Here is a 27808-nt window from a genome sequence, read left to right as displayed (position 1 = left end):
TTTCGGGAAAATGTGCAAGGAACCTAAGCTCGCCAGAGCTTGAAAATTGGCACCGTTTTTTTTCGCGAATTTTTTTTACTTTTCCTGAATTATCTTTGGATGTGTGAATATTTTCTTAAAGGGACATGGTGACGCACAAAACCCATGGTTTAGCAAATATCGAGATTTTACACGATTTCTACATATTTTATATATCATATGAAAAGATGCACTTTTGAAAAATTACGGTGTTCCAAAGTAAATACATCAAATTAGAAAGAGAAAAATAGAATTACGCGTTGGGCCAACACAAAAATATTGATTTTTTCCTTCCGCTTCATAGCCAAAGCGCAGGGGAATGTAAATACTGCAGCGTGGCATACAGCATGAGCCAGAAACCTCTCATTGAAACATGATGTCTTCAAGAACTATATATTTATCAAGATGCATTCTCTATAAATACATATTTCTTACTACAGACATCGAATAGCTTCAAATTCAAATTCTTCATCATCAGTGTTTCAATTCCATTGTAACTATTTTTAGACAGAAATCGCAATCACGTGACATTAAACCAATGTCAAAAACAACTCGGTTTGTTTACATGTGCAATTTCCAAATAAGCTTTAATGACCTGTAAATTGATAAGTAATGACTTGTGATGCGTGAAACCTTCCGTATTATGAAATTTTGAGTAGCTCTTTTTATTTCCGTTGTCATAATCAAAAAGCAAAACATATATTTTGAGTCACCGTGCCGCTTTAAGAAATGTAAAGCAAAAGTTGCTGATTAATTGGCAAAAAAATTTATCAGTTGCAGAAGCAAAATGTTCATCGCGAGGATCGAGGTTTGAAACTCGATTTTTCCGGATAATTTTTTTCCGCGATCTTGGTTAAGAAAAAAGTGAAAAAAAAAGTAAATATTTCAAACTAAAGTCAACTCGGACCAGAAACTATTTAAAAATTTGTTGAGACTTAGAATAATTCATTTTTTGTTTAGTCGCCCCAAGAATCGTTCGGATTTGATTTTTTTGTTTGTCTGATAGCTACTTTTTTTCAGAATCCTACTTCCAGTAGAAACTGCCAGGCTTTTCTTTTTTACATTACCGGAAGATCCAGGCCACTCGTTGGTCTGCAACACGCTTTGCTCTCGTTATTTGTTTTTTTCTGATTTTTTGGGGCGTTATTTCTCAAAAACTATTCGACAATTTGCACCAAATTTTTAGGACTTATAAAACATCATGTGTACAACAGAGATTTATATTTTAAGATGATGACGTTACTTCCCGGTTTCGGATATTAAACAGTATTAAAAAAATTTGAGGGATTTTTTATTTTATTTTTTATTGTAACTCTCTACTGAGCGATAATTTGTTATTACATGTACTTATGTAGCAAAAATGTTCATTGTACAGCTGATTAACAATACAGTACTAAAATTATATCACAGATTGCATAAGTAAGGTTTGCAATGGGTTAAAAGTCCAAACCTTGATCATAATTATCGGAAAGGAGAACTTTTTTGAAAAGCAATGTAGAACAAACGTTGGTCAGAATAATGTTCTTATCAATATGCTGCCTTAAAATTTTTGGTTCATGGACCCGGTAAGAAGTTTAAAGGTGGCCCCTAATAAACTTTCAGATATCTCAAGAACAGTTAAACAATTCCTTGTATTTTCTAGTTAGAAAATATTCATACAGCAAAAGGGATATGTAGTCCAACGGCTTTATCAGAAAATGCTTTGTTGTTGAGGACACTTCCTTCAATGCCACGGTATTCAATAAAGTTTGTTTTTATATTTATTTCAAAATTTTGCTCATTTATTTACTATCAAGGTCATAAAAATGACATAAAAGAAAGATGCTTACAGTTGTAATAGTAGCAGTTATTTTCTATTTGAACCTTTAGGTTGTCTCATATTTGTTCATGCCGAATATTTCTATTTTTATACTGAAATATTCATCACTGCGAGTCCATCATAAGAAAACAGCCTTCCAGAAATAATTTCTACAAGTCTTACAAATATCAGAGACAGAAGAAAATCCTCATTTTTTTTTTTAATGAACACTATTACAATGGATTATTTGATCGCAATATTCTTCTGATCCTTTGGATTTTAGTGCAGTTATAAAATTCTTACTTTCAATCATTTTCAATTTCCAATATTTATAATCTCGAATAATACTGTCCTTTTTAACTTTATGTATTTTACTGTTCAATAAAAAGTCAAGAACTTAGTGGGAAAATTTTTATGTATTTGTTGTCTTGAGAAAATTTATCTAATTTATCGAACTTCCAGAACCTTTTTAATATACTGGTCCATTCTCAGGAATTACATTTAAAACAACTGTTTCAAGTTTGAACTCACGTGCTACTGAGTGTTAGACCACATTAAATCAAACTTTCTTGCAAGCATGTTTACACAACACATAGGGGATCCAACCCTCTAGCAATAGATAATTCAAAAGAATAGATTAAGGCATCTTACTCGTCACGTTTTAGGTTAACTGCACGCGTGATGATTATGTTTAAAATTATTATCAACGTTTTTATTTGTTTAGCACAATGTTATTATCTCATAACTACACAACACTCTTAGAGAAAGTCCACGAAAATCAATAAACAAAGAATATTGTAGTAATTATCATTGTTATAAAGTTTAGTTTATAGTCATGTTTCCTTATCCATTTGAAGTGAGCAATTCTTGTTTAAATGGTAATAAACCTTGGGCTCATCTATTACATGCAATTGTGATCTCGTTCGTGAGGCTTTAATTGAAACGCTTCATCGCGTTATTTCTAATTAACTACACTGAATAAATATCTCATTTACAGTACAGCATCTGTCTTGTCCAGTACTAAGAACTGAATATTGAATGAAATGGTTTTCAACATATTTGAATATTTTGTTTTATCTGTATTTTCATATCACATCCCATGTATACCCAATATAAGGGACGTGTTAAAGGCCTTTCTTTTTTCATATCAAAGGCGCAAAAAATTATGTATTTATAACAAATATATAGTATATATGGTTATTTTAGAATCATGTCTAACTGTTGACTTTAAGTTGCCCGGGTGTGCGTAAATGTAAACTTCTCTTTTATATATTGACAAAACCTAATCAGAAAATCATAAACATGCAAAGGTACATTTACTTTGTCACTCTAGATTTTAATTTGTTTAATATTAAGTAGCATTGGTTATACAATATATACATTTCTTTATAAACCTAGTGTGTTTTTAACAGGTATTGCTTTTTTTTTAACAGATTGTCCACTTTTTAAATTTGGAACAAACTGCAATAATGCTTGTGTTTGTGATCAAAGTAAGTCTTTATCGTGTGACAAGCATACCGGGGAATGCTTGTGCAAAAATGGATGGACTGGCGTTAGGTGTACATGTATAGCGGGAACAGAATGCGACAAAAACTCGTTCTGTGATGCCAACAGTTGTTTTTGTAACGACGGTGTTTTGAACAAACCCTCAAACTGCTCAGGTTAGATTTATGTGGCGGTGGTACTGTATACAGGGTATTTTTCGTTCCGTGTTATTTTCGCCATTCTTCAATTGCATACAGCTTCGCCCAGTCTTGAATTCGTTCAAATTCAGATGTGTTAACAGAAATATTTTTTGCGGCATAGAATTTGGTCAGTCTTCAATTCGCCCGCTGAAAATGAGGGCGAAGGGACGAAACTAAAACTAGGGCGAATATTTCCCTGTTTACAGTAGTAAATTTATTTTTTTTAAAAACTCCATGAGTAAGTATCTTTATCCTCAACAAATATCAATATTTATATACACTTTTTTTCGAACCTAAATCAGAACATTTAATATTGCTTAAGAACTTATTATACTAAAAACATGATACAATAACATTTTTTGCACTTTCATTACAAATAAATTTCTCCTACAAAAACGGAAAATGCATTAAAATAAATGTGCAGATATAGCCCCTTTTCAATTTTTAATGACATCTTTCCAGATTGGAATAAGTTATCAAACATACAAATGATTCTTAAAAATGTTTGGCGTTTAAATATTTAGAAATGAGTTAGTGATTGTGTTGTAGCATTTAACAGTTTTATGCATGGATTTTTTTCAGATGAAGTTTTTGTTTTGTATTCGTGTTCCTTCGAGACAGAAATTGAAACTTGCTCCATATATAACCATGGTGAAATGAAGTGGAGAAAGCATAGTGTATGTTTAATGCATCTATTATTTTTGGGGGGTTTATTATCTACTAAAACATTTTTTACTCTGCTATGATCAATGACTTTAAAGAAATTAAATAAAAATTTGGAATGTCACTCTTTTGAAGTTATACTGAGCGCAGCTTTTTCATTACAAATATAATAGAATAAATCATCACTGGCGTCGGAAGCAAATTGAAAGTGTGTGTGTGTGTGGGGGTGGGGGGGGGGGGGGGTGGGGGGTGAGGGGGGGCTAAACTAATCCTCAAAAATAAAAAAATAAAACCTAATTCCAAAAATCATCAAAATCCTAATCCGTGGCGGGGGGGGGGGGGGGGGGGGGGGGAGTATACCTATTACGCCAATAAAATAAATCTTACATACCAAAATATTTCTTTTCCAAAGTCATGAAATTCCTAATCCGTGCGGGGGGGGGGGGGGGGGGCCGCTAGTATGCCTTTGACTCCAACTTCTCACAATCTTTCAAGGTTAATTAAGGAACAATTTTATTTCCGACGAAAAAAAGGGGGGGGGGGGGGCGCTGAACCCTCTATTCTGCTATGTGCCTGATGGTTACGTTTCACTTTGCAAAAAAAGTGGGGGGGTGGGTGGGTAAGCCCTCCCCCCAGCCCCCCCCCCCCCTCCGGTTCCGACGCCTATGAACATTATTTTTTCGAAATTTATACAAATAGGAACAGAAATGTGATTTTGTTAGCGTTATCCAATAAAAATTATGTTTCATTCCTCGGTTTTATTCTCAGAACGGAACGCCTAGTGATGATACTGGACCATATTCAGCTAAGGATGGGTCATATTACGTCTATACAGAAGCATCTGGCGGGTCTACGGGGGATGAAGGAGTGATGGAAATATCTTTAGCAAACTTAAATTTAAGCAAGTATACTAATTTTATAACTTATCATGTTTTAAGCAAGAATAAGTACACTGTTTTTAACTCATAAAATCAGATGACTACGTACACTGGAGTTAAGCAAATTTAAAAACGCTTAGGAGCAACCTTATGATTGATGCACCAATTATTTCTTTTTAATAATATGTGTACAATATAAACACGTTAATTACGTTCTTAGGTACACAAAGGACAATATCTGGTATGGTAAACATCTGCCCCCAATTTTAACCAATTTTTAAATAGTGTCGTATAAAATTCAAATCTCCATAAATCATTGTGCAGAGCATGCATATCACTTTCATCTTGAATTTAGTCATCATTTCCCATTCGCTGTTTATCTATGACGTCACCTAAATGACCCAATTTTAGAGCGCAGGTCTGCTCAAGAACGATTTAAACGTATGTTTTTTTACCCTATAATTTTACACATTATACTAAAAATGGTACTTGAGGAAGCGTGTACTCGATGTTTCCAAGTCGAAAAACCATCGAAAACAACCATATTTTGCAACAAAACAACAATTTATCAAAATTAGACAATTTTCATGACGTCATTTCTACATTATGACGTCATTGTGGTGATAACCTTTTACACACTTATTTTCAATATGATTTCTACTATCTGCCACCTTATTCTTAAAGCTTTTTAAAATAATTAATTTTGGGGTGAAATGCATATTACCGCACCCACATGTAGTCCTTTAAATTTAATGTTGTGAGGCGAGCGATTTAAACATCTTCTAGGTTATTATATAGTCTGAAATGTGTAACTGATAAGTAGGAAGTATATTGTGAAAATGCTACTTCCCTTGTGATATCACCCGTCAGACAAAAGCGATCAAGTTACATGATATTTCAACAGGTTGAAAACTATGCTTTGGCAAGCGTTAACATTTTATTGCTTATGACATTAGATATCAGCGTACCTCGTCTTCTATCTTACTCGTTTAATAAATTTTCACAACACATTTTAAAATATGGTGGCAGCGTTTCTCTCCTTATTAGGGTCTTCCGTTTCCAACGGAAGACCCTTTTGTTTTTCTACGGTTTCTTTTTTTTCTTATTAGGGTCTTCCGTTTTCAACGGAAGACCCTCTTGTTATTCTATTGTTTCTTTTTATTATTATTATTTTTCTTTTTCTTTATTTTTCTGACCTTTTTAAAGCTTAATATCGCAAAAAGTGTTCAACAGATTTACATGAAACTTTCAGGGATTATGTAGCATCACTGTCCCTCAAAGATGTTAAATTTTTAACTACAACGTCACTTCCGTTTTTGCGTTACGTCAATTTTTAAATTTTAAAAAAGTGATTTTGTCCAGGGCGTTTTTCAAAAATGCTTCAAGATAGAGACTTGGAATTTTCTGTGTTGAAGCATTGATCGTTTTTATTTGGACATAAGGCTGGAATTTAGTTTCCGACACTTCCAGTCTAAACCGGAAGTGTTTTAAAATTTTTGAATTTTCGAATTTTTCGATTCAATTTTAAATGTTTATGAGGTTTGTAGAGCTGGTCATGCTGAATACGAAACTGAAATCCGTTTGAAAATCGGACGATGCATTACAGAGATATCGGGGTTTAAAAATTGATTTTTCCGGAAATTTTGGTTCCGCGTCCTTGGATTAAAAAATAGCGTAGTGTTCAAAGTAAAATTAACTCGTACCAAGAACAATTGTCAAGTCGTGCTTGAACAACATTCAGATTTTTTTTTGTTCAGTCGTTCTTGAAATCGGAAAGGTGTTTGTTAAGTCGTACTTAAAATCATTCGTATTTTGTTAAGTCGTACCAGGAATATTCGATTTTTTTCATTTTTTTATTTTAGTTACTCTTGTTATTGGTTTAAGAGCTCTGCTTCTTACAGGAACTTCCAGCTTTACTTCCGACATGAACGGAAGACCCACTCGTTGCTTTGCAACGAGCTTTGCTCTAGTTCTTATTATTATTATTCTTTTTATTTTTTTTCCAACTCGAATATTTCAAAAACGCTTGCATCGATTGATTTGAAATTTTCAGGTTTTATGTGTTTTTGAAAGATCTCTATGATATGTAAAAATTATTTGATGACGTCATCAAATTCGTCAGATATTGACGTTTTTCACGTTTTAAAAAGTGATTTTGTCCGGAGCTTTTCTCCTTTTTGATTTAAGATAAAGCTATGAGATTTACAGAGCACGTAGAACTACCTTTTTACTTATGACATAAGGCTGGAAACTTAATTCGGACACTTCCGGTCGAAACCGGAAGCAAAACCAATTTTTTTCAATTTTCATGTTTTTTGATTTTAAAAATTAAACGTATGTATCTTACAGTAATTTTCATGCTGAGTACAAAACTGAAATCCGTTTAAAAATCGGACGATGCGTTACAGAGATATCGGGGTTTAAAAATTGATTTTTCCGGAAATTTGGCTTCCGCGTCCTTGGTTTAAAAAATAGCGTAATGTTTATGGTAAAATTAACTCGTACCAAAAATAATGGTTAAGTCGTACTTGAACACATTCGGATTTTTTTTGTTAAGTCGTTCTTGAAATCAAAAAGGTTTTTGTTAATTCGTACTTAAAATCATTCGGATTTTGTTAAGTCGTACCAGGAATAATTCGATTTTTTCATCTTTTTATTTTAGTTACTCTTGTAATTGGCTAAAGAGCTCTGCTTCTTACAGGAACTTCGAGCTTTACTTCCGACATTAACAGAAGACCCACTCGTTGCTTTGCAACGAGCTTTGCTCTAGTTTCTTTTTATTTTTCGTCGAGAAATATGTGTGCTATAGTATGTAGTGTAAAAGCAGATTCTTGAAATCCTCTAATTAAGGTCTTCCGTTTTCAACGGAAGACCTTATACTAATTCTTTTTAAGGTCTTCCGTTTCCAACAGAAGACCTTATTGTTTTCGTACTGTTTCTTATTATTATGCATGATCACCCCTCGCACATAGCCAAGGAGATCCTGCGCGAGTTGACAAGTGATCTGCGGTAGCTTCATGTTTTTCTACATGTACGTTATCACACGTGCATGTGTACTGATATTTTGTACGATCTAAACTATTTGTTTATTGACTTGTGTTTCAACTTAATTTTTTTTATTTACCTACGAATATTTCCGCTAAATACTGCTGAGAGGTTTTACAGATATCGTAGGAAGTAGTGGACATTTTCATTGGGTTGCACTAAAGGAGAGAGAGAGAGAGAGAGAGAGAGAGAGAGAGAGAGAGAGAGAGAGAGAGGGGGGGGGATTTAGAACATAAAACACTCTCCAAGCGTTCAAGGCAGGATAAAAAATCAAATATCAAATTAACACATGCGATAGAGGCTGCCACGATAAAAGAATTGTCCGGAATTGAGGGATTCAGTGATTATTTTAAGAATGTTCACATGAGTTTTTAAACAAGTTTTGTTTAGATTTTATCGGTTACATGATCACAGTGCAAGGACTTTCTTTTTTTCAAAATGTGGCGAAAACCAATTTTTGGCGACTACTTTACTTGTGTTAATTTTTTTATGTGTGTCACTTTCCCACCCGTGTGTTTATTCGGTCAGTCTATGCTAATTTAATCCGCTCCACGTGCGACCGAAAATCTCGTGTCGCGTCAGCGCACATAGCTCAGAATATTGCCCCCCCCCCCCCCGCTGCAGATCAGCAATTGTTATATAATTGAGTAACATTTTGAAGTATGCTTTCACTGCAGTGATCAATTGTTAAACAATAAGTATCTAAATATTCGATGTCAATCATCCTCACATTAAAAGTGCGATATCGTCATCTGAGAATGTGGCTAAAAGATTAACCTGTTGAACACGCTAAACTTCTATAGTTAGAATAAAATATAAATTATCAGAGACATAAATAACTTAATAAGTTATTTATGTCTTTGGTTGTATAAGTTAACAGTTTTAAGTCAAAGATTAAATAAAATTTGTTCTAATGATTAGAAGTAATGATATACGACTACATTAAGCAATGAAGTCGGTCGTCAAAGAAATCATCAGAGTATTGTAAGTGTCGACAGTTTCTTATTTCTTTGAAAGACCATAGTTCAATTGACTTGCAGACTATAATATAGCAGCGTTTTTGCCTCCCAAAAATGTATGCACTTAATTGCGATAGATACATGTATGTGTTCTTGGGGATTTTACTTATTGTTATATGCACGTTGATAAAAAAAAATCATTGAAGTTGTGTAATAGGAGGTTGTTATGCAAATTAAATGACTTAACACTCAGCTGAATATTTTATTTTAAATCTGACTTGTCAAAATGGGAGATTGTTAACTTGTAGCTTGTTAACTCTGAAAAAGTCTAGAACAGAAGAAATAAATAAAGTCTTAATGACTTTCGCTATATCTTCTTATTTATGTGTACGAGTACGAGTATTTTAGATTTTGTTTTACTATATAAAAAAAGTGCTGTTTTTTTTTAACCTTAAATTTAGATCCATAGAAATTCAGTATCTACATGTAACATCTCAAAAGCTTTGATACCTTACCACTTGGAAATCACTTAGTGATGCAAATTGACAAATGTCAATGAAAAGACATAATTGGAACCCAAGGGTTTCCTATCCTTTCCGACGATGATGAGAAGAACTCAAATGTGCAGACAAATCATACTTTTACACAATATTTATATGTGATATAATAGAAATAATTGAAAAATAAAGGTCGTTTTTTGTGCCGCATAAAACGATCAAACAGGATTTTTATACCCCACGAAAATAATTGGGGGGGGGGGGTAACTAAAAATCACCTTGTCCGTCCGTCCGTCCGTCCGTCCGTCGTGTCCGGTCTATATCGTTCTGATGAAGAAACATTGGTAGTGTTCTTACTTTATAGAAATATTACTCATTACCTGACGAAGCGTCATGACCTTAACCCAAGTAAAGGTCACTGGCAGGAAATGTGCAAAATTGGTTTCCGGTCCACTTTGGAATTTCTTACTTCACACAAAAATTGCTTATGACCTGAGAGTGTGTAATGATTTGTCCCTAAGTCATTTAAGGAGAAACATTGGGAGTTTCTATTTCATGTAAAGATTCCTTATGACCGATGATGTGTCATGAACTTGACCAAGGGTCAGTTGCACATGTACAAAGTCATATTAAACATGTGTCATATCTTGTATTAATGGAAATGAGTAAAAGCTAAAGTTTGACATAAAGATATTGTGACCTGTAAATATACTCTGCCTTGTCTGACTCACTATAAGAAAAAGAAGCATCCATTATTCTCTAATAGAGAAATACGTGAGTAATGACTTCTTTCTTAGCCGGGGTATCATTTGTGAGTTTGCTAACAGTACCTTTTAGATGGTCCAGTGGAAGTAATGCCCCCCCCCCCCACTCTTTCTCGCAACCAAAATTTCCCTTAAGTTAACGTTTAGAAAATTGATTTTTTGGGGTCATTCCCCCCACCGCCACACACACACTTTTATTATAATTAAATTAATTATATACATGTACATATATGATGTCATTTTTAAAGTTATCCTAAACGTGAAGCAAGTTAAACGAAGAACTTACCTAGTATGAATATAATACTTTGAAATTGAGTCTCGTTTTCGATTTTTGGAACTTACTATTATCATAGTGATAATCCAGTCTCATTAAAACCATTTCCCTTCTCCTTACACTCGTCATGGTCTGATCATAGGCGTCGGAACCGGGGGGCTAGGGGAATTAGTTTTTTTTACCTCAATATTTCTGAGGATTAGTCTAAACCCCCCCCCCCCCCCCCCTTTAAATTTGCTTCCGACGCCAGTGCTGATAGACCTGTATCAATAACTGATCATCTCCACTTGACCTCCACATTTAAATACAATCTAAATAAACTCCTACTTAGCAAAGATATGCCTTTATCTGTTTAATGAGTGGTGCAATACTCAATAAAGGTTACATAGAAAACAGGCATGAATTAATTTTTTTGTCTCCATTTGAAAAGTTCCGATCAGTTTTCTAAAGCTCTAATTGGTAAGAAGAAATGGTCCTGTAAAGATGACCTATTATCAATATAGGGTCCGTCAGGCTCTAACAAGTATTAGGAGAAGGAGGTGTTTCAATCAGACTGATGGACAATCCTTTCGTGACACGAAGTTGCGACGGAGGACCTGCTCGTTGCTTTGCAACGAGCTCGGCTCTAGTTATTTATTTACTATTTAGCAACATTTGATTTTCAAGCATCATGAACATTTTACAAGATTAAATAACTAATTTGCTGACATTTTACAAATCAGCGCTTCCATGCCTATTTTTTGTATATAGTTAAGGCAAACTAATAATACTACATTTCTTAGTGTAGTAATGGCGACTTAGATGAAAATACGTGTACTAAGAAAAATTATTAAGGTGAGGTTTGCGGTTACAGGTAGAAAACACAGAACTTGATTGTGATGTGACCTAAACTACCCTTTATTTTAGATGTGACGTCAATATTTATATGACGTAATAATTGACTTTAAATTTTTGAAATTTGTCATGGGGTTTTGTAGTATTTCGTGAAAAAGTAAAAGGACACACGCACTTTGTCAATTTTCACAGATTTGCACAACAATGGGTTTTAATAAGATAGATAGATAGATAGATAGATAGATAGATAGATAGATAGATAGATAGATAGATAGACCAGCGCTCTAGGTTCCGTTCGTCATCGAAAGCAAGTTTTTGTCTTGCCTTGATGGTCGAGTGGTAGTGGTTAGCGCGGTGGCCGCTCACTGCTAGGAGAATGGGTTCCAGAGGTCGTGAGTTTAAGCCCTGGGCAGGGCGGAGGGTTGGGCTCCAATAAGGTGAATTTCTTTGTGCTGTATATAAAGAGATACAGCCTGTAACAGCCCAAGACTCCAATATCAGCCCGAGGGCCGAAGGCCTGAGGGGTGATATTGGTCGAGGGCTGATACAGGCTGTGATATGGAAAAAGGGTACATTTGTATTTATTATTATATTTATTATATACTTAGTAATAAATTATGTAAAAACTTGAACCAATTGATTTCAAATATTATCTGAAAGTAGTCTGCACATGTATTAAATAAAAATATGAAATCTTATTGTTTTACCAACATGTAGATACAGAACTGGAATTTCCTCGTGTTTTAAGTAAAATTAAATGTTCCAAAACTGAATTTTTAACTGCATTTAAAAATGTCGACTGCAAAAAATGTTTCATTTTTCATCTGCAAACATGCACAAATGCCGAAACGGAAAATGGCAGAGGAGTTCCGCAAGGGGTGTGATACGGATCCGTATCAGCCCTAGGGCTGATAACCTGTATCAGCCCCGGAGGCCGATATTAGTTGTGGGATGTCATCTGTATCACATATGCCTGTATTTATTACTAAGTATATATATATATATATATATATATATATATATATATATATATATATATATATATATATATATATATATATATATATATATATATATATTTATATGAGAGTTTGAAGTCATGGACTTTGACCTTTTGACCTTTTGTAGTTATAAAACGGGTCCGGCAAAATCATTTGAATTTTGTAAGTAGAAATATTCTAATATAATGAACAAAATGGTATTACAATTTTGCTACAATTTCAAAAATTAAACTAGGAACGCAAGTCGCAAACCTTACCTTAAGTGACATCTTATTATTTTTAGTTCATTCATTTTTATATTACTTTCCTTTGATTGTGTGATTGAACCTAAACCATCTGCGTTTTTTTTAAATTATGGCTCTGATAAAAGCTCTTTTATGATAAAAAAAAATTAAAATATTTTCAGCAACAACTGCTTGCTTCCAATTTTATTTTCACATGAGAGGAAGTGAAATGGGCGATTTGGATGTGATAGTGGAAGACAAATCTGGATCAGATATCGCTCGATGGACGATGTCGGGGCCTGTAGACTCGGGATGGAACCAAGGATTTGTATCACTTCCGGTTCAAGCAGAAATGGTAGGAATTCATGAATTGAAAGATGAAAATGCCGTATGGAAAAAGATAAACAATACATCATATTGTAAACAGAAATTATTCCATAGATCCTATTCATCCTACCCTACTCTATCATCTCATCAAGCTTAAATTAAAGTTAGTTTTTTGAAACATTTGACTATTTTATAGTTTCATTCTATATAATAAAACAGATAATGTCAGAAAATTCACATATTACAGTGTCGTTGCTTGTGATAACACTAAGCATTGATTTTGTAATGTAATGTCCAATACAGTTCATCAGTATATGATTTAATACAAGAACAATTGTTGAAAATTATATAAATATAAGTAATAAGGAATCATTCTTTGAATATTATGAGGTGATCAAATACGATCGGACGTGATCAAATCTATCAAAAATCCTTTCGAGCTTTATTGGATTTGATCACCCTGACCATATTTGATCACCTCATGATACTCAATGAATGATTCCGCATTCTTTAAATAAATGCAGAAATATATATCATTGATTTTAAAGCGAAATACGCAATATTTTCAATTATGAATGACGTTGAAAACGCATGTTTTTTGTTTATTTATTAAAGTTACCTTTATGTTGGGAATTACAATGCTGAATTTGATCGCGATATAAAATTTTATTGAATTTAAACGTGTATGAGCAATCAGGGTCGTATATACATAACTGGACATATGTTTTCCCCCTCAGGGTAATTTTAGTTTTTACAAGTGTTATACTTTTAAGACAGGCATAGGGAAGTGTATTTACGGAAGCGTATTAGTGCCACATATACACTTCACATTTTCTTATTTTCTACACTTTAAAGTGTAAATTTTACACTTTAATCTGTAAATTTTACACTTTAATCTGTAAAATTCACAGTTAATTCTGTAAAATTCACACTTTAATCTGTAAAATTTACACTTTAATCTGTAAAATTTACACTTTTATCTGTAAATTTTACACTTAAATCTGTAAAATTCACACTTTAAAGTGTAAAATTCACACTTTAATCTGTAAATTTTACACTTTAATCTGTAAATTTCACACTTTCATCTGTAAAATTCACACTTTAATCTGTAAAATTCACACCTTAATCTGTAAAATTCAAACTTTAATCTATAAAAATCACACTTTAAAGTGTAACATTCACACTTTAATCTGTAGATTTTACTCTTTAATCTGTAAATTTTACTTTTTAATCTGTAAAATTCCAACTTTAATTTGTAAATTTTACACTTTACTCTGTAACATTCACACCTTAATCTGTAAAATTCAAACTTTAATCTGTAAAAATCACACTTTAAAGTGTAACATTCACACTTTAATCTGTAGATTTTACTCTTTAATCTGTAAATTTTACTTTTTAATCTGTAAAATTCCAACTTTAATTTGTAAATTTTACACTTTACTCTGTAAATTTTACACTTTAATCTGTAAAATTCACACTTCAACCTGTAAATTTTACACTTTAATCTGTAAAATTCAGAGTTAATTCTGTAAATTTCACACTTTAATCTGTAAAATTTGCACTTTAATCTGTAAAATTTACACTTTTATCTGTAAATTTTACACTTAAATCTGTAAAATTCACACTTTAAAGTTTAAAATTCACACTTTAATCTGTAAATTTTACACTTTAATCTGTAAATTTCACACTTTCATCTGTAAAATGCACACATTTTAATCTGTAAAATGCACACTTTAATCTGTAAATTTTACACTTAAATATATAAATTCAGACTTTAATCTGTAAAATTCACACTTAAATCTGTAAAATTCACACTTAAAAGTGTAAACTTTACACTTTAAAGTGTAAAATTCACACTTTAATCTGTAAATTTTACACTTTAATTTGTAAATTTTACACTTTAATCTGTAAATTTTACACTTTAAAGTGTAAAATTCACCTTTTTTAGTTTAAAATTCACACTTACACAATCGTAACAGATATGTACATGTAATAAACCAAACAAAACAATTTCTTGATTTTCTGCGGGTATGCGAGGTTGGTTTTGCTCTTCAGTCATTCATGTCTATGAAAATGCAACGATTCCTAATTGTAATAATTCTAATTTTTTATTATCAGAATGAAATTTTTTTGGAAATACTTTTATTGAGGTGTTCTCTAATACTACTCGACAATTCTCTCAATTTACGCAACTTTATTTTACAGATATAGAATTCGTGATTTTATTGCGTGAATAGCTTTAAATAAATGGACTATCCATGATAACTTCGTTTCCAATCTGTACTGTTTGTAAACCGGAAAACGTTTATTGCGTCAGTTATTGTATAACCTGAGACTCAAGATTGTACACAATATATCACAATGGTTATTTAAAATAATGTGTTAACAATACACATAACGATGTTTGCTTTGTTTCTCCATCCTAACGATCTGTTTATTTCATTATCCTTTGGCTAACAGATTTCCTTTCGGGTATAGATAAAGATCCGTGAAAACGGATAGTACGGAAGCTTATTGAGACCAGTTCAGTAAATAGTTATTGCGTTTTAATGCAATCTTTTGCGTTTATTTGCAATGTACTTTGCGTTTATGTGCAAAAGATTGCGATAAAACGCAAAAAGTATTGCGATGAAACGCAAAGTGGATTGCGTTTAAATGCAAAGTATTGCACTTAATCGAAAAATTATTGCGTTTAAACGCAAAAATATTGCGTTTAAATGCAAAAAAAATATTGCGTTTAAAACCAAAAGTTTTTGCGATTAAACGCAATAATTTTGCGATTAAACGCAATAATTTTGCGATTAAATGCAATGATTGTTCAATTAAACGCATTGATTTTTGCGTTAAATCGCAATCAATTCATTTGTTTATATAAACACTTAATATATGTACCAAGTCCTTGATTTGATGGCAACACTTGACACATCACAAAGACTCAATTTCTGGTTTCACTTTGATTAACTTATAATAAATATTAAGCTGTCATAACTTAAAAGCATCAGGCACTTCTAAGCAAACGTATCCTTAAATGAAGGATCGCGCTATAAATAAATACACGAGAAAAAATAAGTCTTTGCTTATATTTGTTTTCAAATTCTTCCTAAATGATAACATGCAAAATGGCTATTGATGGATGCACCAGTGATGTTTGCTTGCCAGATACTTGGTATCTAGACTGTGAGAAACAGTTGAATTGAAAAAACGGAAAAGACTCCTTCGCAAAGAGCATTATACTAAGGGGCCTTTTTAATGACGGCATGTCGATTCGCGTGACAAATTAAAACAAATGGAACTTGCACAAACAGTTGCATTGATGGTGCTATACTATGAAAATTTATTATCTCGAAGATATTATCAAATTGAATAGGTGATATCACCTTTTCAAAAAGTAAAATTATTTATTTGATGAATAGGCGATTACATCTATTCGAACTCAAAGAGTGATACATGTATCATTTTTTCCAAATATGTGATATCCCTTGTTCAAATCACAAGATAAATAGGTGATTGATAGGTGATAATACCCATTCTAATAAATGCCATCACTTTTGTAATAGGTGATATCACTTATTCAAATCAGTGATATAACAATTACAATAAATGCCAAATCAGTCCGTCATATTGAATAAATAGTCTAGTCAATATACAAAATGACCTCAAGAAAATTGCTACAAAAGGTTTTTCTGCTTGAAGTTATACTATAATACAGTCTTAATAACATATTGAAAATATACAAAAATATTATTTGCGGAAGACGTTGAAAAAAGGATCTTTAATGTGACCGCAAATCGTAAAATTTCAATTTCAATTTATGGTGCGGTTTGTCCTCCATACACAGAAAATATGACGTCATGATGACACAAGACAGTGACGCATCACTTCACAAATCCCTGAGACGCTGTGAAAGCTTGGTCATTGATATTAGATAAGCTGCAATGATCATTCCTGTTACATCAGTTCATTAAAATTGGATTCTTAGGTAACTTTTTTTTTATTCGCTGCTTTGCGTAAGTAGGTTACGATATAAATTCAGACCAAGTAGGCGACTAACTAATCTTGCGCACCAGAACAATCACCCAGTGCCCGATTCTTGATATTTGACTGTAGATTAACATAAGTTCCATAATCTGAAATCAAATATTTCAAAACAGATGCCAAAATAACAATTTTTTATTGAAAGGGAAATCGCCTTCAATTGTTTGAAAAAATCATCAACGGTCAGCCGTGTGACAATTTTATGCATTCTATACGCATACAAGGTAAGCAGTTTTTGAAATTCAGTTTGATTTATAATTCTTTAAGCCTTATATTTAAAATTTATGCACATACATGGATAAAACAATTTTTTGAAAATAATATTCTTCGATTCACGTGATTTAAAAACTTAAAACACTATGAATCGAATGAATATAGAAAATGGATTTGTGTGTTTTCTGCAAGAAAGATCTAGGCCGACGCACTTATGTCAATCCTATAGTCATAAAAAGTTTGAAGAAAGTCAACATCACCGGTAATCCCTATTCCATCCAAATCACTTAGATCAGAAATGCAATTTCATTTTAAAGAAGACTGTCTTTTTTGGGTAAAACCGGTAAATGTTAATGCAAAACGAAAAAAAAACATGGTGTACACTCGGTTCAAACAACTCAGTTTCAATCAACTTTAGAACAGATTTGCACTGATAGAAACGACGAATGGGCAGTCGAAGTTAAAGGTAGGATAGAATTTGCTAGGGACCTTCATGCGGCTGATGCTGTTTATCACAGTACCTGTGGTGGTAATTTTTCATCAGAGAAAAAAGTGCCAGAGGTGTTTTCAAAACGTAAGGAAAATGCATCTTATTCACGATGTTGACCAAATACTAGCCACACATTGTTCTTACAAGTGACAAAATACTTGGAAGAAAATGACGACAAACAGACAAATATCAAAGCTCTAGTAAACCACATGAAAAGTCTTTCAGAAGATGAGGCATATTCCAATCAACATATGAAAATAAAATTAAAGGAGCATTATGGTAATTCAATCATAATAACTGAATTAAACGGCAAAGAAAATGTAGTTACATTTCGCCAGAATGCCGCAACCATACTGCATACTTTCTATAAGGAATCAGTTCTTAAGTCTGACGAAGAGAATAAAAGGTTTCTGATTAAACAGCGGCAACACTGATCAAGAATGATATACGAAACATGCCGGTAGATAAAACATTTTATCCAAGTGTTCAGGATATTCTGTCAAAATAGGGTCATTTACCAGACAGTTTATCATCATTTCTGAGAGTAGTAACTTCTGAGAATGTCTCATCAACCAAAATTAATTCAATTGGTCAAGCTATCATACAAGCCACAAGACCAAGAATAGTGATGGAACCTCTTCAAATTGGACTACCAGTGCAACTGCATCATATGTTTAGGTCCAGGTTTCTAATAGATGCCCAAAACAGTATGGGATTTTGTTCAACATAATCTGAAGTCAAGAAATTCGAATCTTTGCTGTCATTTCATCAAAGCAAGAGACATGCCCTTTAGACGAATCACATTGTCTACAATTTGTAGCAGATAATGTAGACCATAACATCGACACCATTGATGGAAATAACACCTTTCATGGTATGGGGATTATATCTTGTTTGTCTCCCGGGTTAGAAAAAACCCTCTACGCATTCAACGCCTGGATGTTACAACTGATGACTTAATTGCATCTGGCCATATTAGCTTATTTTACTTCAATGCGGAAAAAACATAAGACGTTCACGCAACTTAAATTCCAAGAGCTGAGACCTCTTAAAAGCATGAACTTTTCTTGGAAGATCGACACCTTGAGAAATGTTTTATTGCTTTTAAGATCATCTCTGCCCGGTTGGTCTGGGATGATGCAAATGGTTCAAAAAGGCAATAATCAAGGTGTTTCAGATATAACGTTTTTGCGCATGATTGATTTGAACCCAAGTGATTTGAATTGTATTTTTCAACGTTGATGTTTGTTTCCAAAGAAGCTTCACGATATAATCGAACTCCAATCATAACGTTTGATCAACCCTTATACTGTAAAGCAGTTACTGTATGATATTGAGGAATGTAGCAACGTTGTCGTACGTCTGGGAGCTTTCCACGCAGAGATGAGTTTTATTGGCATCATCGGTAGAATTATGTCAGGCTCTGGGCTTAGAAAAATACTACAACACATATATGCCCCAAACGCTGTTAGTCATATGTTAAGTGGGAAGGCAGTTTCCCGTGCAGTTCGAGCAATGATGATTTTAGACACTGCGATGCAATGCACGCTTAACGAACATATATTCGATATGAATCAGTGTGATGAAGTTGAAAGTGACTTTGAGGAAGCAAATCCCATTTTGGACAAAGCAGATGAGTTTTACAGTCGCATGTGTTCGAAAGACATTTCTGTTAAGCAGGCTATTGATGATCCTGCTTTCACTGCATTGGAGAAGCGCATTCAAGACAAAACAAATGAAATCAAACAATCTTGAACAGCAAAAGTATGGCTTTTATTTAGTGAGATGGTTGCCATTTTGAAACGATTCTTGGTTGCAGAAATGACAGGGGATTGGAAGCTTTATCTTTCCACATTGCAGGAAATGTTGCCATATTATGCAGCTGCAAGTCACAATCTGTATGCTAAATCTGTGTATTTGTATCTATCTCAAATGCAGGACCTAGACAGAGTCCACCCAGGGTTATATAACCATTTCATGAAAGGAAATCATGTTTTACGAAGAACCGATCGGTGTTGGTCAGGTTTGTCTACTGATTTGATTATAGAGCAGGTATTGATGAGGAGCATGAAATCTACAGGCGGATTAACATGTGGAAGAGGAATGGGGGAAGCTCAGAGGGTGCAATGGTTTTTGTCTATGCCAACATTAGCAAAATATAATCAGGCAATGCAACCGGAATGATTGCTGACAACGACGCAAATGCAGGTGCTGCAAAGAGTATAGGCGAAAAAATTATACAGTCTATGGCTGGACAATTGGTATCAGAAATTTCATTTAAAAGGAAAGATCAAGCGGTTCTTTTTGATATAAAAGGAACATCGAACAGTAATATCACACAATTCTCGCAAATTGATCCTCAGCTCATGTTTCAGAGGTTGACAACTGTTGGATCAGAAACACTGAACACAACAGCTGAGTTGTTTCAATATGAACTTTCAAGCTTTCCGTCATCAAAGTTTGAAGCAAATGGTCTTTTAAAGCAGGCAGCAAAAACATTGCTTGGTGAAGCTATATGGAGTACAGGTGACTGCCATGCTGAAGAACTCCCAACAACAAATCTATTAAATGTAATCGATTGAGTATCTCTACTGCATCGAATACCATGGTCCAAAGGCGAGACATTTTCCCAGATTTGCTCAAAATATATTGATCATGTCAAAAGGCGCTTTCAAAATCCCATCGTTGTAATGGATGGTGACATCGGTACGTCTTCTAAAGATATTACTCACATGAGGCGCAGTAAAGGAATTCAAACAAACACAATCACTTTTACTGAGAATATGCCACTGAGAATAGAGAAGGAAACTTTTCTTCTGAATGTATCAAGCAAGCAACGCTTTGCTGAACTCCTTGTACGAAAACTGCAAGAGAGCAATATCGAAGCTATACAAAGTGAGGGTGATGCAAATTTGTTGATATGTCAGACAGCTGTTGATAAGGCAGACGATCACACAGTGGTTGCGTATGGAGAAGACACTGATTTGCTAGTTCAGCTGTGCCATTATGCAAAAGAAGGCAGACAAATCTTTTTCACCACTGACAAACAAACGTCAATGAAAAACCACAGAGTTTGGGATATATCAAAAGCAAAGTCAGTTCTTGGAAGTGATAGTTGTCGTCAGCTCCTGTTTATTCATGCTTTAACAGGGTGTGACACAACTAGTCGTTTGCATGGCATTGGAAAACCTGCTGCCTTGAAAAAGATAATGACTGACATTTATCTAAAATCACAAGGAGCTGTATTTTTGCAAGAAAATTCTAGCAAAGAAGATATAATAAAGGCGGGAGAAGAAGCATTAGTAAACTTGTATGGTGGGGTACCGCTAGAGGGTTTAGACATTCTCAGATGGAGAAAGTTCACGACAAAAACAATGTCATCTAAGAAGAATGCTGTGGTCCAAGTGCAGTCACTTCCACTAACATATGATTCTGCCATATTTCATTCAATGCGAGTTTACTTACAATGTCAGTACTGGAAAGGCAAATCAGTGGCAGATCTTGATCCTACAGAATGGGGTTGGACTGGCAAACTTCTACCTATTGAAATGTGAAAACCACCTGCACCCGACTTCCTATTGAAAATCATCCACTGTAATTGTAAAACCAACTGCAACAATAAGAAATGTATACGTAGCTGTCGAAAAAATGGCATAGCGTGTTCAGATCGATGTGGAGAATGAAGAGTAATCAACTGTTCCAATTCAAGAAATAATCCAGAATCTGATGACGAGAGTGAAAACGAAATTTAAAATTAGAAAACTGTTATATTCCTTTACAATAAAAGGATATTAATTCCATTTCCATTTTATTTTTCATGGTTGTGATGTAAACAATTTGCATCAATTGTACATATTCAATCTTGTTATCAAGTTATAAAATAAGCTGATACCATATTGATTTGATTTGGTTATTAATGATTTGTTTATTACCATGATTCAAAAAAATAAAAAATAAAAAAATAAAAAATAAAAAAAAAATTGCCATAAATTTGACCAATGTTTCATGTTATGTTATTATTTCAATTGTTCAAATACTATTTTGTAATTTGGAGTGAAGGAAAGTCGTTACAAATTGATTTGACATTGTTTTTACTTTTTCCCACATTTACACAATTTTTTAATAACAATATATAAAAAAGCAATATTTGACCTCAAAGAATCTTAAGTATTTCTCGTGAAATTGTTTTACATGTATTACTCGGACAAAATAAAACTTAAAATGGAGTTTAGATTAAGCTGATACCAATTTATAAAATGTTTCCAGATTTCCGCGATTTTTCAATAAAAATGCTATTTTTTACCCCAAAATAACTTCAATATTTGTTGTAAAAGCGCTTTAATCAGTTGTACATATGAACTCATTTCATTTTAAAACAGCATAAATTGATACTCATTGATTTAATTTGGTTATTAATTTTTTCCACATTTCTGCGATTTTTCAATGAAAACCCATGTTTTTAATTTTTACCCCCAAAAAACTTTTTTCCGCATATCATACAAATGTATATTTTTAATATGTTATTTGTATATACAAACACCTTTGATTTCAGTAGTAATTAGCTTTGTAGCAATTTTCTTGAGGTTTTGCTGAAATTTTGACAGATTGACCAGACTTAAACATTTTCACTTTCATTTGACAATGATATAATAAAGCATTATGGATGGCAGTTATACAGTGTATGAGCGGACTATTTGATTTTATTGAATAATTAAGATTCGATTTATGAGAAACAATATGAAAAACCATTAGAAATAGAGGAGAGAGCACGACGAGAAAAGCGAGAAATGTCTAACATTACGTTTGATGGACAGATTGACGGATGATTGTTGCATAACATTAGTATGTCCTAACAACATAACCCTCTTCTTTCGGTCTGAATAAAAAAGTCATTTTCAAATTAAAAAACAGTTTTGCAATAAAACGCAATAACTTTTTCGTTTAAACCCAATACCTTTTGCGTTTAAACGCAACGATTATTGTGTTTAATCGCAAAATTATTGCATTTAATCGCAAAAATAATTGTGTTTAAACGCAATATTAGCTTTGCGTTTAAACACAATAATTTTTTGCGTTTAAACGCAAAACTTTGCATTTAAACGCAATCCTTTGCGTTAAAACGCAATGTTCTTTGCGTTTAAAACGCAAAAGTTATTGCGTTTAATTGCAATCTTTTGCGCTTAAACGTAAAACTTATTGCGATTTAACGCAAAAGATTGCGATTAAACGCAATCGTTATTGCGTTTAACCGCAAAAGAAATTATTGTTTCTGCTAAGCTGGCCTCAATGAGCTTCCGTACCAAACTGTACAGCGACTTGTAAAATAAACAATATAAATTGTAAACATCATGCTTGAAATGTAAGACCAAACGCTAATAGCTACATGTACATCGGATACTCAAATTTGGAAGTTTGAAATAAGTCAACCTTTTTTTCATTTAGAATCGAATTTCTATTTTTTGCTCAACTATAACGTATATAACCTAGATCAGAAAATTGTGACTTCACTTTGAGTTATACTTCATTTATTTTTTCATTTAAAGCATTTTAGTGCTATTACAATGTTAAAAATATCCATTACAGAGAAAAGGCCTGTTGTGTTTATGGAATTAATAATGCCAAGTGTCATCTTTCTTTATTGAAATTGAATGATATGTATGTATTCCTCGCCATTTTAATTTTATAATCTTTTAGTTTAGAAGAGTTATGGGGAAAAGACAAGTGTTATGAAAAATATTTACAGTATGTGAATATGATTTATTATTTAAGACGTTTTCATAGGCAAACTATAGTCAAAAGGCAGTATAAAGATGAAAGAGACATGCAATATCAAACTTCATATTTTTAGATAAACGTAACAGGACGAAGAGGTAGCGGCTTTAGATCAGATATCGCTTTGGACGATTTCAAAATTTACCAAGGACATTGTAGTAAGTATCATTATTTTAAAGTATAATAAATAATCACGTTTCCTTATTCAGATGATATGAGTATTTCTTGTTTAAATGGTAGCTAACCTTGGGTTCCTATATTGAATGCAACTGCGCTCTCGTTCTTTAGATTTTGATTAAAATACTTCATCACGCTAAAATTAATTAATTACACTGTATAAATATCCAATTTACAGTGCAACATCTGTTTACCTAATAACTGAATATCGAAAGATATCGTTTCCAAAATATTTGCATAATTTGTTATATATATTTTATGGTGGCATATTTCTGCCATCCACATAGCATATCACGTTGGTCAAGATAACTATCTCGTCAAATCGAGATAACTATCTAGTTTCTCAATCTAAACCGACTTTTTGTTGGGGGATAGCAATCTCGATAATTTATCTTGTATCTTGACCAAAATTCGTGGCATTTGCAAATACTGCCATTCACAAAACAAGATAAGTTGGGATAAGATATTTGATAATAGACATTTAGAACTCATTACCAGGGACACCTCTGATCTACATCGAAGATCATTAATGAAAATTATAAGGCCGTCCTCAAAATATATACTATGCTAATTTTTATTTTCCACATTAATACACTGTATTTTGCGTCATTTCATCATATTAATAAAGTTGCACTGTCTTAAAAACTACTTGAAATTAAAAGTGTTGTGCTAAGAATTGAAATAACCATCTTTTTACCTTTTGTTCTATTTTGGTAAATTTTACTTTATCTTAATGAATTTGTTTGTTTTCATAACTAATCAAAAGATAATAAATAGTTTTTTGGATATTGGTTTTTAAAAGTACTAGTATTATTCTAATCTTTAATCGTATGACTTAATTTTATTAACATGTAGTTCAATATCAACCTTGCGTCATCTGTCCTTCATTCAAGGTGTCTAAAGCTCTTTAAGTCAGCATATTTATATATTCATGTTAATTACAGATTCAGATATGAAATTGCGACTGAAGATCAAATATTAAAAGATAATTAACCAGACACTAATTGACGGGCAATTTGGTATATTTCATTTATATTTTCATATATATCAGAGGGGCCTTTCTATAAACGTAAGGGAATTGAGTAATGAGTTTCGAAATTCTTATACATGTATTATCTCGTTTTGTGGATGGCAGCATTTGCAAATCCAACAAACTTTAGTCAAAATAAAAGATAAATGATCTTGTCGAAATAGTTATCGCAACAAAATATAATAGCTTATGTAAACAAGACAAAAAAGAAGTCGGAGTTTGTTAAGAAGAAAGAAAGTTGTCATGACTTGACGAGATATGCTATGTTGACTAGGATTATGTGGATGGCAGAATGCCACCATAATATTTCTTGTTAATTAGAGAATAATACATGTCAAATTCTGTATCACATCCCATATATACATGTATAAATCCGATACAGGGGACGTGTTAAAGGCGTTTCTTTCTTCATATCAGCGGCGCTAAAATTCTGTATTTTATATCAAATATATAATACAGATGGTTATTTTATAATTTTTTTCTATCATTTGACTCTGAATTACCTGGTTGTGCGCAAATGCCAACTTTTCTTTTATAAACTAGTATTGACAACACCTAAACAGAAAATTATAATTATACAGATAGATATTCACTCTAGATTTTAACTTGTTTAATATTAAGTAGCATTGGTTATACAATATTTACATTTCTTTATAAGCCAAGTGTGCTTTTTACAGGAAATACTTTTTATACTTTTTTTCACAGATTGTCCGCCTTTTACATTTGGGACAAACTGCAATAAAACTTGTGTTTGTGATCAAAGTAAGTCTTTATTGTGTGACAAGGATACCGGAGAATGCTTGTGCAAAAATGGATGGACTGGCGTTAAGTGTAGTTGTCGAGAGAAAACAAAATGTGACGAAAACTCGTTCTGTGAGGGAAGTAATTGTTTCTGTAACGACGGTGTTTTGAACAAGCCTACAAACTGCTCAGGTTAGATATAGTGGGTACTCGATGCACTGGAAAGACTTTGATGAAGTATATATCTTTATTTCTAATTCGAAAAAGAATTGTCAAAGTTGTTTGTTAATATCATCATTCCTAATCAAAATCAGACCATTCAACATCATAAACAGACTATAGATAATACTGATCAAGGAAAGGTTATAAAATCGTGTTGCCATACTTAACTAGAAAATTTAGAACTGTTTGGACATCGCAATATTCATATATAAATTCATTTATTTCAATAGTCTTCTACTAAAAATGCAAGGAAATTCATATGTAATATAGCTATGCAATCATCGTGTTACAGTGTACATTTTAAATCGTTCAAACTCTGAATTCTGCACCCTTAATTGGGCCCTAAGGAGGTTTCAAATTTTGAAATTGATATATTCTTTAAATTTTAAATTGTTATAAACATAACGCTAAACAAAGTTGGGGGTCTTTGGGATATTTCCAGTATAGGAATATAATTGAAAAATATTTAAAAATAATATTTGTTTTAATAAGAACAATTCTACAGTTTATAATATTATCATATATTAAAACATTATGAGAAGTCATCATGATAAATTTGATTCTAAATTGTTGGAACAACAAAAGGGGTTCATTTTTAACATAAATCTATATGCAAAAAAAATCTTTTTAAACAAGTCATACTTTACTAAAGTGTCCCAAATAATGTATTGGACTTAATAAATCTGCTTTAGTCAGGGTTATGGTTAATGTTGCACTGTGATGCTTAGGTGAGCGATGTGACCTCTGGGCCTCTTGTTGTTACTGGTCGTTTTTAATTTCCTTAACCAAAACATTTCTCATTTTAGTTTTGACGTGAAACACATCGCCTGACGAAAAAGTTAATTAGAAAATATCCAATTACTCAAATTATAACCAAGTATAAATCTCTATCTCTTCTCTTTATTTCTAAAGGGGGTTGTAACTATTGCAATCCAATCCCCTGTAAACGAAGCCCCTCAATCAATTCCATCTATAAAGTATAAACATACCCTTCCTTGATTAGAAACATCAATTAATTTTATTATCTTTGTTGATATTAATCTGTCATTCGTTTCAGTTTAAATAAATCTAGTTAAAGACTCAACCGAAAATGAGATAATTCCTCCAGACTAGTTTCCATTTAACCAAAATATTTTTTTAGAGAATTCGTTTACATTTACGTAGGTGTTTAACATTTAGATGATGGTTGCGTTGAAGAAGATTTTGTATATGTACATGTAAATGTATGAAAAGAATAATTATCAAAAGAGCTTTTACTTACTAGTCCTGAGCTAAGAAATAAAATCTTATAATCAAGAACAATATAATTATGATGTCAGCCATACAGTAATTGAAAAAAGTTGTTGTTACAGCAATTGCATCATATTTTTAGAATTGATTCGTTGAAATGTTCAAAATAATATTTCTTACAGTTTGTTGCCATTTTGAATATAAATACTCTGGCCGTGTTGTGCAGCATTTAATAGTTTTATGGGGTTTTTTTTTTAGATGAAGTTTTGGTTTTGTATTCGTGTTCCTTCGAAACAGACATTGAAACATGCTCAATTTATAATCATGGGGAAATGAAATGGAGAAAGCATAGTGTATGTTTACTGCTTCTGTAATTCTTTAGCTTTTTATTTTATCTAAATGAATATTTATTGGATTTTTTAATACTTCTTTCTTTAATACGCTCTTCTAAAATGCAACGGTGATATCTTTTTTAATTCTAAGAACGGAATACCTAGTGATAATACTGGACCATATTCGGCTAAGGAGGGGACGTTTTACGCCTATACGGAAGCAACTGGCCTGTCTACGGGGAATGAAGGAGTAATGGAAATATCCTTAGCAAACTTAAATCTAAGCAAGTACCCAATTTCTAACTCAACGTGTTATCAGCACGCATGACTAAATACACTGTTTTTATTGCAATTTTATGTTTGCATAGCAAGTACCTTTTCAAAGTCGCACCAATTATTTCTAATTAAATTTGATTCATGTAAAACATAAACACGTTTAATGCGTTTTTCATGCAGAGAAATCTAGGGTTCCGAGGCAAACGTTATAAAAGTCTATACAAGTCTTTGTATCGCCCGAAAAATAGGTTAAGTGAAAACTAATCACCTTTTGTTTACCGAACATGAAAGAGCTGCATAATATTCCAGCAGATTGCCGAGGT

At 32.7% G+C, this 27808-nt stretch overlaps 1 protein-coding gene across 1 annotated transcript in view; it reads left to right on the top strand.

Moving 5' to 3' along the window:
* LOC117684820 (cell death abnormality protein 1-like) overlaps positions 1–27251 on the top strand; it is a 67926-nt gene extending 40675 nt beyond the window's left edge. The window contains exons 2-8 of the mRNA XM_066085222.1: positions 3250–3477; positions 4084–4178; positions 4933–5065; positions 12823–12995; positions 23554–23635; positions 25390–25617; positions 27136–27251. Of these exons, the coding sequence (XP_065941294.1) occupies positions 3250–3477; positions 4084–4178; positions 4933–5065; positions 12823–12995; positions 23554–23635; positions 25390–25617; positions 27136–27251 (1055 nt within the window). The remainder of the gene's footprint in view (positions 1–3249; positions 3478–4083; positions 4179–4932; positions 5066–12822; positions 12996–23553; positions 23636–25389; positions 25618–27135) is intronic.
* The last annotated feature ends 557 nt before the right edge of the window (positions 27252–27808 follow it).

This window comes from Magallana gigas, chromosome 5, assembly GCF_963853765.1.
Source record: "Magallana gigas chromosome 5, xbMagGiga1.1, whole genome shotgun sequence".
Taxonomy (NCBI): Eukaryota; Metazoa; Mollusca; class Bivalvia; order Ostreida; family Ostreidae; genus Magallana; species Magallana gigas.
The sequence above is the reverse complement of the archived record's forward strand: the minus strand, read 5'-3'. Positions and strand labels throughout refer to the sequence as shown.